The sequence below is a fragment of the Sebastes fasciatus genome, chromosome 21, assembly GCF_043250625.1.
Source record: "Sebastes fasciatus isolate fSebFas1 chromosome 21, fSebFas1.pri, whole genome shotgun sequence".
In the NCBI taxonomy this organism is placed as follows: Eukaryota; Metazoa; Chordata; class Actinopteri; order Perciformes; family Sebastidae; genus Sebastes; species Sebastes fasciatus.
Window position 1 is genome coordinate 1120616 of NC_133815.1, and position 15644 is coordinate 1136259.

A 15644-nucleotide genomic window follows, 5' to 3' on the forward strand; every position below is an offset into this window, starting at 1 on the left:
CTATAGATATAGAGAACTAAAAATCCCCACATCAAAGAATAATATATAGTAGGGCTGTCGAAGTTACCGCAAAACCGTTTTAACGCCACTAATTTCTTTAACGCATTAATGCAATCGATCTTTCAGAGGTTGTAGTGGGCTCATATGAAACTTTAAAACCTGATGAATCCATCGGTACCAACCATGTCATACTAGCTCGTCATGAAGAAGGTTAAATAACGCTCCAAACTTACGCTACATTTTGGAGAGGAAAAATTGTCATGTACATTTTCAAAGGGGTCCCTTGACCTCTGACCTCCAGATATGTGAATGAAAATACATTTGCATAAAGCAGCATATTTGTCCACTCCCATGTTGATAAGAGTATTAAATACTTGACATATCTCTCTTTAAGGGACATTTTGAACAGATTCAAAATATGTGATTAATTTGCGATTAATCATAATTAAATATCTGAATGGATTGACAGCCCTAATATATAGTAATAATTTTTGTTTAGGCTCAGTTTGCATTCAAGATTATTTTGACTAGTTTATATGTGAATTTGCATATTCTTGATATATGGACATACATAACAATATTGTAATATTGTCTTTATTATACCCACGCGACAACGTAGTCGGGGTTATATAGCGCTCCGCGTGTCCGTCTGTCCGTCCGTCACACTTTCATTTTCAGAGCAGAACTCGAAAACTATTTAACTTATGAACTTCAAATTTGGTGTGATGGTTGACAGTGTGGTCTAGTTTTGCCTTTTGGGGGTTAGAAGTCCAGGGTGCCCAACATTTTCCAAAAGGGCGACACCTTTGGTCCTTCTTTAGTAGGGGTCGAGCAGTGAGCGGGGGGGGTATGCTCACTTTTGCCTTGTTAATGTGGTGATATTGATTTGAACATATCACCAACCCTGAAGGGTATTAAGTCTTATCTGTCAAGGTCAACAGATGCAACCCTGATGATACATAAGCGATAACGTTCTTTTTAAAACAGGCTTTGCCTCTTAAAAAGGATTCTGTTTTTCCTTCAACAGGTTTGGGTTGAGGTGGCAGCAAACTAACGAACTCTGCGCTAGCATCCTGCCCAGGAGCAGGCCGTGGTTCAACCTCAACATCAGAAATTAGATTTCAACATGGAGCTGTTTGGCTCCAGTTTATAAGCACAGATAAAGGTGTGGATGGTGGTGATATGTCCCACCAACTTTAAAGAAAGCATGTCATATCCCAACCAACCTCGTTTCCTTGCCGAGGCCTCGACTAAAAGAGAGAGACTAACAGGCCAATAAATGCTTGTTATATCAGTTTGGCCCTCTTTGTCCTACAGCTTCAGGTGTCCTGGTCCAGGTGTGTTCCAATGTGCTTTGACTGGACTGGTACCGGTTCTCGTGACATCCCTAAGCACAAGTGGAGAATATTCATCAAGTCAGTGAACTGATTCAGTCATGTCAGTTGCACAACAACATCCATCTAAAGTTTTAACATTAGCATTAGCTTGGGTTGTGCCGGTGTAAAATATTTCAAACCGGTGTGATATTAAGCCAAACCCTGGACCGGACTGGTGTACTGAATCTTACCACTAGGTGTGGCACTTAACTCATCTGCCGCAGAAATCCCATGAATGAGAGTGCAGCGACTCCAGTCCACTTGGTGACAGTAATGCACCTCTAAGCTGGTTTGCCAACTGCCAATAAACACTAAAGAAGAAGAAGAAGAAGCGGCACCACATTACACCTTAACTCGTGTGTTTTTGGGCTCATCTCTTTCGTTGGCTTCAAATCCAAAATGTTTCACTTGTTGCCGCAGTTTTACGGATAATGAATGAATGAATGAGACCAGCTCTGCCATGTCTCGTCTCGTCACAACAAAAAACACATGAACTTCCTCATAAACAAACCTCTTCTTGTTTATTAACCAACATAACATCATAATATTACGTTAATCACGTTGTCATATTGCTTATTAGTAATGCAATACAGGCTGGATTTAGCACTGTGACTCTGTCGGCACAGGTTGTTGATGTAGGATACTTTTTAATTTGCCAGAACGTGTCACAATGACAAATGTCGGTTCTGCCGTTTAGCATAAAATCAAAACCGGTTCAAGCTCGTACACCGGACCGGACCGGTAAAACCGAAAATCGACCCAACTCTAGCATTAGCCACCGTAAGCTACTGATCATACGAGACAAAGATCGTCGTTGTAAAACCCCTGAGTGTGTTGAATCGAGCAATGGTACATTTTATTGCTCATGAAGTCAAGTTGTGTTCCATCATCTTGTTTTAAAGTCTTTCCTTTTATTCTGTTACTCACAGAAGGAAACTCAGGTGTTTCTCTCTCTTGTTGCTGTAGAGAAGAGTAGTAACAGGAAATACACAGCTTCCACCAATAACAGCCGTCTGATGAATATATTACAGCAGAATGGTAGAATTCAGACTTTTTAAGAGATCTTATACACACCAAAGATCAGTGTTATGTTTTTAATGCTGATACACTGATAACATCTTTCTGATGACATTGTGTCGTAAATAATACATCCTCATTGGTTCATTAATTGTGTTTGTGAGCTGAATATGTTTGATGCTCAGAAAAGAGTGTTAATGACAAAACGCCATGCAGTCATCAAAATATGGAATCATATGAATGTTTAATTATGTACAGGTCTAATATTATTACACAATCTGTTTAATTTCTCTACCGTTTGGCAGCAGTCACTGAATTTTCCCATTTATAGACGTGAACCTGACAGCAGCAGGTAGCTAGCAAAGAGAGGTCATCTTTCTCAACCGTGTTATTATTACTTATTCACAGAGTTTTATGCTAACTTTGTGGAGACAGACCTGGGATCAGATCACACTGACAGACTGGACATTAGGGAAGCCTCAATGCAATTACATTTTCTCACTCTTCATCTGCAAAATTAAAGAAAAACAAAGATTAAAAGTCTGCAGGTTTGAGAGAGAGTGATGAGAATTATTGTTTCATGTCAGACAGTGAGATAAGATCAGCTGAATCACTGATGTGAGGAGCAAATGTTAATCAAAGTATATATCAAACTGTTTAGTCATCAAATGCATGAAGTAAATATAAACTATCCTCTTTCATAATAACATATTTTGTCATTTTTGTGTCATGACAGACTTTCTAACTGTGGACTCTCAGATATTCACTATGAAGTTGTGGCCTCAGCTCTGAAGTCCAACCCCTCCCATCTGAGAGAGCTGGACCTGAGTGGAAACGACCTGAAGGATTCAGGAGTGAAGCTGCTGTCTGCTGGACTGGAGAGTCCAAACTGCAGACTGGAGACTCTGAGGTCAGTTCACTGACTGTATCTTATTCAGTTTGTTCACACTCTCTCTGCACTGGCTCTGCTCCAGATGGCTCTAGAGAGGGACTTTCATGTAGCTCTCCAACACGCTTGGCACGAAGGAGAGGCTTCAGTTGGTTGTAATCTCCTCACCTCACCGCTAGACACCGCCAGATCCTACACTCTGGACCTTTACCCACAGACCTATTTTAATGACAGCATCAAATGTTTATATGTACATTCAAAGAGTTATTGATGTCTGTCATCATTCCTTCTGTCTGTGAAGCCATCCCCGTATAACCTGAGTGTTACGAGATGAGGACTAAATCCAGTCTTGTTCTGTGTAAAATGACCTGTAACGTTGATCTTAAACTAATCAGAGGCTTCAGCAGTCTGAGTTAGATGTATTAGAGCTGGATGACTTGGACAAAATCAAATATCACAATATTTTTGACCAAATACTTTGATATCAATATTGTAGGGTTGACCATTGGTGCTTTCACTAAATATTTACACAATGAGATTTCTGATAAATAATCATCAGTAATGTGGATCTCATGACTAAGTGTCCCCATCCATCCATCCATCTTCAACCGCTTATCCGGGATCGGGTCGCGGGGGCAACAGCTCCAGCAGGGGACCCCAAACTTCCCTTTCCCGGGCCACATTAACCAGCTCTGACTGGGGGATCCCGAGGCGTTCCCAGGCCAGAGTAGAGATATAATCTCTCCACCTAGTCCTGGGTCTTCCCCGTGGTCTCCTCCCAGCTGGTCGTGCCTGGAACACCTCCCACGGGAGGCGCCCAGGAGGCATCCGTGCTAGATGCCCGAACCACCTCAACTGGCTCCTTTCGACGCAAAGGAGCAAGGACTCTACTCCGAGTCCCTCACGGATGACTGAGCTTCTTACCCTATCTCTAAGGGAGACGCCAGTCACCCTCCTGAGGAAACCCATTTCGGCCGCTTGCACCCGCGACCTCGTTCTTTCGGTCATGACCCAACCCTCATGACCATAGGTGAGAGTAGGAACGAAGATTGAACGGTAGATCGAGAGCTTTGCCTTCCGGCTCAGCTCTCTTTTCGTCACAACGGTGCGGTAAAGTGAATGCAATACCGCCCCTGCTGCTCCGATTCTCCGACCAATCTCACGTTCCATCGTCCCCTCACTCGCGAACAAGACCCCGAGATACTTAAACTCCTTCACTTGGGGTAAGGACTCATTCCCTACCCGGAGTAGGCAAACCACCGGTTTCCTGCTGAGAACCATGGCCTCAGATTTAGAGGTGCTGATTCTCATCCCGACTGCGTCACACTCGGCTGCGAACCGATCCAGTGAGTGCTGGAGGTCGCAGACCGATGATGCCAACAGGACCACATCATCTGCAAAAAGCAGCGATGAGATCCTCAGCACACCGATCTGCAAACCCTCCTCCACCCGACTACGCCTCGATATCCTGTCCATGAATATCACGAACAGGATTGGTGACAAAGCGCAGCCCTGGCGGAGGCCAACCCCCACCGGAAACGAGTCCGACTTATTGCCGAGGATCCGAACACAGCTCTCGCTTTGGGCGTACAGGGATTGGATGGCCCTGAGAAGTGCCCCCCTCACCCCATACTCCCGCAGCACCCCCCACAGTATCTCCCGGGGGACCCGGTCATATGCCTTCTCCAAGTCCACAAAACACATGTAGACTGGATGGGCATACTCCCAGGCCCCCTCCAGGATCCTTGCGAGAGTGAAAAGCTGGTCCGTTGTTCCACGGCCAGGACGGAATCCGCATTGTTCCTCTTCGATCTGAGGTTCGACTATCGGCCGAACCCTCCTTTCCAGCACCTTGGAGTAGACTTTACCAGGGAGGCTGAGCAGTGTGATACCCCTGTAATTGGCACACACTCTCTGGTCCCCCTTTTTGAAAAGGGGAACCACCACCCCGGTCTGCCACTCCTTAGGCACTGTCACCGACTTCCACGCGGTGTTGAAGAGACGTGTCATCCAAGACAGCCCCTCCCCACCCAGAGCCTTCAGCATTTCTGGGCGGATCTCATCAACCTCCGGGGCTTTGCCACTGTGGAGTTGTTTGACTACCTCAGTGACTTCCACCAGGGTAATTGATGATGGTCCCCCATCAGCTTCCAGCTCTGCCTCTACCATAGAGGGCGTATTGGTCGGATTCAGAAGTTCCTCAAAGTGCTCCTTCCACCGCCCGATTACCTCCTCAGTTGAGGTCAACAGTGTCCCATCCTTACTGTACACAGCTTGGATGGTTCCCCGTTTCCCCCTCCTAAGGTGCCGGATGGTTTTCCAGAAGCACTTTGGTGCCGACCGAAAGTCCTTCTCCATGGCTGCTCCGAACTCCTCCCACACCCGCTGCTTTGCCTCCGTCACGGCAGTGGCTGCTGCTCTTCGGGCCCGTCGGTACCCTGCAACTGCCTCCGGAGACCTCCGAGATAACATATCCCAGAAGGCCTCCTTCTTCAGTCGGACGGCTTCCCTGACCACCGGTGTCCACCACGGTGTTCGAGGGTTGCCGCCCCTTGAGGCACCTAAGACCTTAAAACCACAGCTCACCGCCGCAGCTTCAGCAATGGAAGCTTTGAACATCGTCCACTCGGGTTCAATGCCCCCAACCTCCACAGGGATGCCAGAAAAGCTCCGCCGGAGGTGTGAGTTGAAGATCTCTCGGACAGGGGCCTCCTCCAGACGTTCCCAGTTCACCCTCACTACGCGTTTGGGCTTACCAGGTCTGTCCAGAGTCTTCCCCCACCCTCTGACCCAACTCACCACCAGATGGTGATCAGTTGACAGCTCCGCCCCTCTCTTCACCCGAGTGTCCAAAACATGCGGCCTCAGATCAGATGATACGATTACAAAATCGATCATCGACCTTCGGCCTAGGGTGCTCTGGTACCACGTACACTTATGAGCATCCTTATGTTCGAACATGGTGTTCGTTATGGACAATCCATGACTAGCACAGAAGTCCAACAACAAACGACCACTCGGGTTTAGATCAGGGAGGCCGTTCCTCCCAATCACGCCACTCCAGGTGTCTCCATCGTTGCCCACGTGCGCGTTGAAGTCTCCCAGGAGAACTATGGAGTCCCCTACTGGAGCCCCATACAGGACTCCATTCAGGGTCTCCAAGAAGGCCGAATACTCCGAACTGCTGTTTGGTGCATACGCACAAACAACAGTCAGAGTTTTCCCCCCCATAACCCAAAGGCGTAGGGAGGCGACCCTCTCGTCCACCGGGGTAAACTCCAACGTAGCGGCACTCAGCCGGGGATTTGTGAGTATCCCCACACCCGCCCGGCGCCTCACACCATGGGCAACTCCAGAGAAGAATAGAGTCCAACCCCTATCCAAGAGTACGGTTCCAGAACCGAGGCTGTGCGTAGAGGTAAGCCCTACCAGATCCAACTGATAGCGCTCCACCTCCCGCACAAGCTCCGGCTCCTTCCCCCACAGAGAGGTGACGTTCCACGTCCCCAGAGCCAGCCTCTGCCGCCCGGGTCCAGTCCGTCGAGGTCCCTGGCCTTCACTGCCACCCGTGTGGCAGCGCACCCGACCCAAGCGGTTCTTCCCGCAGGTGGTGAGCCCACAGGATGGAGAGGAGGGGGTGACTAAGTGTAAATGACAAATAATAGAACAGCTGGAACAGTCTGGTAAGTTAAGAAAATTACATAATTTTACTGTAATATAGCCTTTAAAACCAGGAAAAGACAAAACTTATTCCATATCACGATATTACTAGGGCTGTCAATCGATTAAAATATTTAATCACGATTAATCACACATTTTTTATCTATTCAAAATTTACCTTAAAGGGAGATTTGTCAACTATTTAATCCTCTTATCAACATGGGAGTGGACAAATATGCTGCTTTATGCAAATGTATGTATATATTTATTATTGTAAATCAATGAAAAACACAAAACAATGACAGATATTGATCCAGAAACCCTCACAGGTACTGCATTCAGCATAAAACAATATTCTCACATCATAACATGGCAAACTGCAGCCCAACAGGCAACAACAGCTGTCAGTGTGTCAGTGTGCTGACTTGACTATGACTTGCCCCAAACTGCATGTGATTATCATAAAGTGGGCATGTCTGTAAAGGGGAGACTCGTGGGTACCCATAGAACCCATTTACATTCACTGATCTGGAGGTCAGAGGTCAAGGGACCCCTTTGAACATGGATATGATAGTTTTTCCTCTGCAAATTTTAGCGCAAGTTTGGAGCGTTATTTAACCTCCTTCATGACGAGCTAGTATGACATGGTTGGTACCGATGGATTCATCAGGTTTTGGAGTTTCCTATGATACCAGTATATTCACTCTAGCTTTAATCCCCGCTACAACATCTGGAAGATCGATTGCGTTAATGTATTAAAGAAATTAGTGGAGTTAAAACGATTAACTTTGACAGCCCTAGATATTACGATATCCAAAATCTAAGACAATATCTCGTCTCATATCACGATATCGATATGACATGGATATATTGCCCAGCCTTAGTATGTTTCCAATCAGTATGTTGTGTTTGACAGTTTCCTTGTTGAGCTTCAGGAGGATTGGTAACTCAAAGAGGGAAGTTGGTACTAAACAGTAACTTCGGTAAACACTCATTTGATTTGTCTGACTCAGACTGCTGAATCTTCATATTAGTTTCAGTTGAACTTCTGAAGTCATTTCTTACAGTGTAGTTGTGTTATGAAGGGACCACTTCACAGGAGGAATGATTACTGCCACCAATAACTCTTTTAATGTACGTATGACATGTGGCTGTTGTTTACAGACACACTTGAACAAATGTGGACCTTTCCTGTAAATTAAATAAACTTGCTCAGCTACCAGATACAGTGAGAAGAAGGCCATGTAATAAATGAAGTAATGAAGTCCAACAAGTCTGATTAAATATTGATCCTCTAATTCCAGATCAGCAGCATGTTATTGATGTGTCTTGATATGAACAGGTGTATGAATGTTGTGGTGACATCTGGATGATGTCTGTAGAAGGCTGACATTATGATGATCCACAATAACACAATGACAAAGTCACTCTACTAATTTTAGGGAAAAGATCATTGATTAAGACATAGTAATGTTGAGCTACACATTTAAGTTTTGTTTTTTTGTTTTTTTTACACTTTCACAATTTCTTTCTTTTTTTTAACTTTATTTATGAGTATGGTCGCCGACCATGCCACAGCTTCTCCAGCATAGGTCAGTAGAGTTGTTTTTAAAAACACATGCTACCAGCAGGTCCTAAAGAACCTCACTTTCACCTTCCAGTCAAATTCTTTCCATAGCTGCTTACTATCCCTCTGTGACATCTAGAACATATGCTTTCCCAGGCATCATATATTATAATATTCTCCCAGTCTTTGTGTTTTGTAATATAATGTATAACTTGTAGATATCTATAAAGTACATATTCTAAACTTCTACGTTCTAAACCTTCTTCAGCTCTGAACACATTATTAAACATTGAATGATTTCAAGCTGGAACGTTGTCTTCTAAACTTACATCATTTATTCTTTATTCAGATTGAGGTGGTGCAGGTTGTCAGAGATCAGCTGTGCTTCTCTGGCCTCAGCTCTGAAGTCCAACCCCTCCCATCTGAGAGAGCTGGATCTGAGCTTCAACAACGACCTGCAGGATTCAGGAGTGAAGCTCCTGTGTGTTTTTTTGGAGAGTCCACTCTGTGGACTGGAGACTCTGAGGTCAGACACCATTTTTGTTTTACTTTTTATTTATGTATTTTACAGTTTTATTACACTGAACAAATTTCACATCAAACATAAAAACAAAGATAAACTCATAAAACTAAAACAAAAATGGGGGGGGGGGGGGGCACTACTCTGACATTACAAACTTTGATCTGTTCTTTTCAGATCATCTGTGAACATGAGCCATCTTTTCTCTTGTATGCAATCCATTTTCCCAGCGTTGTTCATGGGTCCTTGCTTTAGTCCTCAGATAATGGGTCAGCTTTTCCATAGAGTATATTTCCTCTTCCCCTGGCTCCAGGGATGCAGTTAACTATGGTATCTCTGGCTCCAGGAATGCAGTTAACTATGGTAGCTCTGGCTCCAGGGATGAAGTTAACTATGGTAGCTCTGGCTCCAGGAATGCAGTTAACTATGGTAGCTCTGGCTCCAGGGATGCAGTTAACTATGGTAGCTCTGGCTCCAGGGATGCAGTTAACTATGGTAGCTGGTTTAACTTCACGTTTCTCAGAATAGAGCTGCCGATAACCAGAGATGGTTTCTCAGCGGGTGTGTCGCTGAGTGGGGAGAATCTATTTGAAACGTGGAGTGGTTGGTGGTGAACCGTGGGCTTCAGCTTAGGACTATGCTTCCTTCGGACAGTCACCCAGCCTCCCGGCTGCTCGGGGGTTGCCGGGGGACGGCTAGCAGGAGCTACGCTTGGCCGGTCCTCACCGGCTAGGGGCTGGCTAACTACAGAAGCTAATGATTTAGTTTCCATGGTGCGGAACCGGCTCCTAATTCACTAACCCTCGCCTCCAATGCAGCAAGTGCACTACATTTAATACATGTACCATTATCACTAAAGGAGGCAGAGGAATAACTAAACATGAGACACACAGAGCAGGAGAGAGCAGGAGAGGGAGAGAGAGAAGCCATCGCTAACTGCTAAGCTACTGCTATGCTACAGTACGATAGCCCAGCTAGCGTTAGCAGAGCTGAATAGCTTGCAAGCAATTGAGGGATTATGGAGAAGTCTCTAAAAAGGAGCGAGTTATGAGTGCTTAAGCAGAACTAGTGTAAGTATGAATGTAGCGGGTAATTAGCCGCTGTAATAAAGAGTAGAACTATATTGCCCTGGATGTGCTAGAGCAGCTACAGAACACTAGCAGTACACAGAAAGACAGGCAACCGGAAATGAGGCAATACTCTTACCGCAAGCACGTCAGCCTGAAGAGAATGAATGAATGAGAGCTCTGTTTCACTGTTTGTATTTTACAGTTTTTAACCTGCATCCTGTTGGCTTCAGGTGTTTGGAATTTACATTTTCTAAACTTCTTCGTTCTAAACCTTCTTCAGCTCTGAACACATTATTAAACATTGAATGATTTCAAGCTGGAACGTTGTCTTCTAAACTTACATCATTTATTCTTTATTCAGATTGTGGAGCTGCAATTTGTCAGAGATCAGCTGTGCTTCTCTGGCCTCAGCTCTGAAGTCCAACCCATCCCATCTGAGAGAGCTGAATCTGACTAACAACAAGCTGCAGGATTCAGGAGTGAAGCCGCTGTGTGGTTTTCTGGAGAGTCCACACTGTAGGCTGGAGACTCTGAGGTCAGACACCATTTTTTTATTATTTTTTATTTATGTATTTTACAGTTTTATTACACTGAACAAATTTCAAATCAAACATAAAAACAAAGATAAACTCATCAAACTAAAACAAAAAGGGGGGGCACTACTCTGACATTACAAACTTTGATCTGTTCTTTTCAGATCATCTGTGAACATGAGCCATCTTTTCTCTTGTATGCAATCCATTTTCCCAGCGTTGTTCATGGGTCCTTGCTTTAGTCCTTAGATAATGTATCAGCTTTTCCATAGAGTATATTTCCTCTTCCCCTGGCTCCAGGGATGAAGTTAACTATGGTAGCTCTGGCTCCAGGGATGCAGTTAACTATGGTAGCTCTGGCTCCAGGGATGAAGTTAACTATGGTAGCTGTGGCTCCAGGGATGCAGTTAACTATGGTAGCTGGTCTAACTTCACGTTTGTCAGAATAGAGCTGCCGATAACCAGAGTTGGTTTCTCAGCGGGTGTGTCGCTGAGTGGGGAGAATCTGTTTGAAACGTGGAGTGGTTGGTGGTGAACCGTGGGCTTCAGTTTAGGACTATGCTTCCTTCGGACAGTCACCCAGCCTCCCGGCTGATCGGGGGTTGCCGGGGGACGGCTAGCAGGAGCTACGCTTGGCCGGCCCGCACCTGCTAGGGGCTGGCTAACTACAGAAGCTAATGATTTAGTTTCCATGGTGCGAAACCGGGCTCCTAATTCACTAACCCTCGCCTCCAATGCAGCAAGTGCACTACATTTAATACATGTACCATTATCACTAAAGGAGGCAGAGGAATAACTAAACATGAGACACATAGAGCAGGAGAGAGCAGGAGAGGGAGAGAGAGAAGCCATCGCTAACTGCTAAGCTACTGCTATGCTACAGTACGATAGCCCAGCTAGCGTTAGCAGAGCTGAATAGCTTGCATCAACTGTGGGATTATGGAGAAGTCTCTAAAAAGGAGCGAGTTATGAGTGCTTAAGCAGAACTAGTGTAAGTATGAATGTAGCGGGTAATTAGCCGCTGTAATAAAGAGTAGAACTATATTGCCCTGGATGTGCTAGAGCAGCTACAGAACACTAGCAGTACACAGAAAGACAGGCAACCGGAAATGAGGCAATACTCTTACCGCAAGCACGTCAGCCTGAAGAGAATGAATGAATGAGAGCTCTGTTTCACTGTTTGTATTTTACAGTTTTTAACCTGCATCCTGTTGGCTTCAGGTGTTTGGAGTTTACATTTTCTAAACTTCTACGTTCTAAACCTTCTTCAGCTCTGAACACATTATTAAACATTGAATGATTTCAAGCTGGAACGTTGTCTTCTAAACTTACATCATTTATTCTTTATTCAGATTGTGGAGCTGCAGGTTGTCAGAGATCAGCTGTGCTTCTCTGGCCTCAGCTCTGAAGTCCAACCCCTCCCATTTGAGAGAGCTGAATCTGACTAACAACATGCTGCAGGATTCAGGAGTGAAGCCGCTGTGTGGTTTTCTGGAGAGTCCACACTGTAGACTGGAGACTCTGAGGTCAGATACCATTTTATTTTTCTTTATTTTTTTAACTTTTTCTTTATGTATTTTCCAGTTTTATTACACTAAACAAATTTCCCATCAAACATAAAAACAAAGATAAACTCATCAAACTAAAACTAAAAAGAGGGGGTGGGGGCACTACTCTGACATTACAAACTTTGGTCTGTTCTTTTCAGATCATCTGTGAACATGAGCCATCTTTTCTCTTGTATGCAATCCATTTTCCCAGCGTTGTTCATGGGTCCTTGCTTTAGTCCTTAGATAATGGGTCAGCTTTTCCATAGAGTATATTTCCTCTTCCCCTGGCTCCAGGGATGCAGTTAACTATGATAGCTCTGGCTCCAGGGATGCAGTTAACTATAGTAGCTCTGGCTCCAGGGATGTAGTTAACTATGGTAGCTCTGGCTCCAGGGATGCAGTTAAATATGGTAGCTCTGTCTCCAGGGATGCAGTTAACTATGGTAGCTCTGTCTCCAGGGATGCAGTTAACTATGGTACCTGGTTTAACTTCACGTTTCTCAGAATAGAGCTGCCGATAACCAGAGTTGGTTTCTCAGCGGGTGTGTCGCTGAGTGGGGAGAATCTGTTTGAAACGTGCAGTGGTTGGTGGTGAACCGTGGGCTTCAGTTTAGGACTATGCTTCCTTCGGACAGTCACCCAGCCTCCCGGCTGCTCGGGGGTTGCCGGGGGACGGCTAGCAGGAGCTACGCTTGGCCGGTCCGCACCGGCTAGGGGCTGGCTAACTACAGAAGCTAATGATTTAGTTACCATGGTGCGGAACCGGGCTCCTAATTCACTAACCCTCGCCTCCAATGCAGCAAGTGCACTACATTTAATACATGTACCATTATCACTAAAGGAGGCAGAGGAATAACTAAACATGAGACACACAGAGCAGGAGAGAGCAGGAGAGGGAGAGAGAGAAGCCATCGCTAACTGCTAAGCTACTGCTATGCTACAGTACGATAGCCCAGCTAGCGTTAGCAGAGCTGAATAGCTTGCAATCAACTGTGGGATTATGGAGAAGTCTCTAAAAAGGAGCGAGTTATGAGTGCTTAAGCAGAACTAGTGTAAGTATGAATGTAGCGGGTAATTAGCCGCTGTAATAAAGAGTAGAACTATATTGCCCTGGATGTGCTAGAGCAGCTACAGAACACTAGCAGTACACAGAAAGACAGGCAACCGGAAATGAGGCAATACTCTTACCGCAAGCACGTCAGCCTGAAGAGAATGAATGAATGAGAGCTCTGTTTCACTGTTTGTATTTTACAGTTTTTAACCTGCATCCTGTTGGCTTCAGGTGTTTGGAGTTTACATTTTCTAAACTTCTATGTTCTAAACCTTCTTCAGCTCTGAACACATTATTAAACATTGAATGATTTCAAGCTGGAACGTTGTCTTCTAAACTTTCATCATTTATTCTTTATTCAGATTGATGAGATGCAGGTTGTCAGAGATCAGCTGTGCTCCTCTGGCCTCAGCTCTGAAGTCCAACCCCTCCCATCTGAGAGCGCTGCAGCTGAGCCTCAACAAGCTGCAGGATTCAGGAGTGAAGTTGTTGTGTGGTTTTCTGGAGAGTCCACACTGTAGACTGGAGACTCTGAGGTCAGACACCATTTTTTTTTAACTTTTTATTTATGTATTTTCCAGTTTTATTACACTGAACAAATTTCACATCAAACATAAAAACAAAGATAAACTCATCAAACTAAAACAAAAAAGGGGTGGGCACTACTCTGACATTACAAACTTTGATCTGTTCTTTTCAGATCATCTGTGAACATGAGCCATCTTTTCTCTTGTATGCAATCCATTTTCCCAGCGTTGTTCATGGGTCCTTGCTTTAGTCCTTAGATAATGTGTCAGCTTTTCCATAGAGTATATTTCCTCTTCCCCTGGCTCCAGGGATGTAGTTAACTATGGTAGCTCTGGCTCCAGGGATGCAGTTAACTATGGTATCTCTGGCTCCAGGGATGCAGTTAACTATGGTAGCACTGGCTCCAGGGATGCAGTTAACTATGGTAGCTCTGGTTCCAGGGATGCAGTTAACTATGGTAGCTCTGGCTCCAGGGATGCAGTTAACTATGGTAGCTCTGGCTCCAGGGATGCAGTTAACTATGGTAGCTCTGGTTCCAGGGATGCATTTAACTATGGTAGCACTGGCTCCAGGAATGCAGTTAACTATGGTAGCTCTGGTTCCAGGGATGCAGTTAACTATGGTAGCACTGGCTCCAGGGATGCAGTTAACTATGGTAGCTGTGGTTCCAGGGATGCAGTTAACTATGGTAGCTCTGGCTCCAGGGATGCAGTTAACTATGGTAGCTCTGGCTCCAGGGATGCAGTTAACTATGGTAGCTCTGGTTCCAGGGATGCAGTTAACTATGGTAGCACTGGCTCCAGGGATGCAGTTAACTATGGTAGCACTGGCTCCAGGGATGCAGTTAACTATGGTAGCTCTGGTTCCAGGGATGCAGTTAACTATGGTAGCACTGGCTCCAGGGATGCAGTTAACTATGGTAGCACTGGCTCCAGGGATGCAGTTAACTATGGTAGCTCTGGCTCCAGGGATGAAGTTAACTATGGTAGCTCTGGCTCCAGGGATGCAGTTAACTATGGTAGCTCTGGCTCCAGGGATACAGTTAACTATGGTAGCTCTAGTTCCAGGGATGTAGTTAACTATGGTAGCTCTGGCTCCAGGGATGCAGTTAACTATGGTAGCTCTGGCTCCAGGGATGCAGTTAACTATGGCAGCTGGTTTAACTTCACGTTTCTCAGAATAGAGCTGCCGATAACCAGAGTTGGTTTCTCAGCGGGTGTGTCGCTGAATGGGGAGAATCTGTTTGAAACGTGGAGTGGTTGGTGGTGAACTGTGGGCTTCAGCTTAGGACTATGCTTCCTTCGGACAGTCACCCAGCCTCCCGGCTGATCGGGGGTTGCCGGGGGACGGCTAGCAGGAGCTACGCTTGGCCGGTCCGCACCGGCTAGGGGCTGGCTAACTACAGAAGCTAATGATTTAGTTTCTATGGTGCGGAACCGGGCTCCTAATTCACTAACCGGGGTCTGAGAAGTGAAGCCTGACAGAGCCTGATCAGCCGACACGCTGTGATTGACAGCCGACAACGCCGACAACGCGGAAGCTGTTGCTGTTCTATTTGCCCAATATCGTGACTCGGTGACTTAATATCGTAATTCACACACACTTGAACTGCTTGCGGCACAGCAAAATGCCGAGGAAACCTGCAACCATCCCCGATGAGGAGATGGAAGAGATTAAAAAATCGCTCGACTTCATGTCAGCCGAGCTCGCAACGGTCGCCGTTCAACAAAAGAGGATAATGGAGCTGATGGGAGAAGTCCAATCACTTAAAAAGCAAAACATGGAAAAAGACATAAAGATTACACTCCTGGAGAATCGAGTGTCTGATCTCGAACAATACTCACGGATGAACGATCTAATCATCAGCGGCCTGAAGACGAGGC

General features: G+C 45.4%; 1 protein-coding gene across 1 annotated transcript in view; it reads left to right on the top strand.

The window, feature by feature from the left end:
• Positions 1-15644, top strand: part of LOC141759838 (uncharacterized) — a 211341-nt gene that overhangs the window by 174054 nt on the left and 21643 nt on the right. The window contains 5 exon segments of the mRNA XM_074622258.1: positions 3130-3303; positions 8859-9035; positions 10461-10634; positions 11985-12158; positions 13596-13769. Of these exon segments, the coding sequence (XP_074478359.1) occupies positions 3130-3303; positions 8859-9035; positions 10461-10634; positions 11985-12158; positions 13596-13769 (873 nt within the window).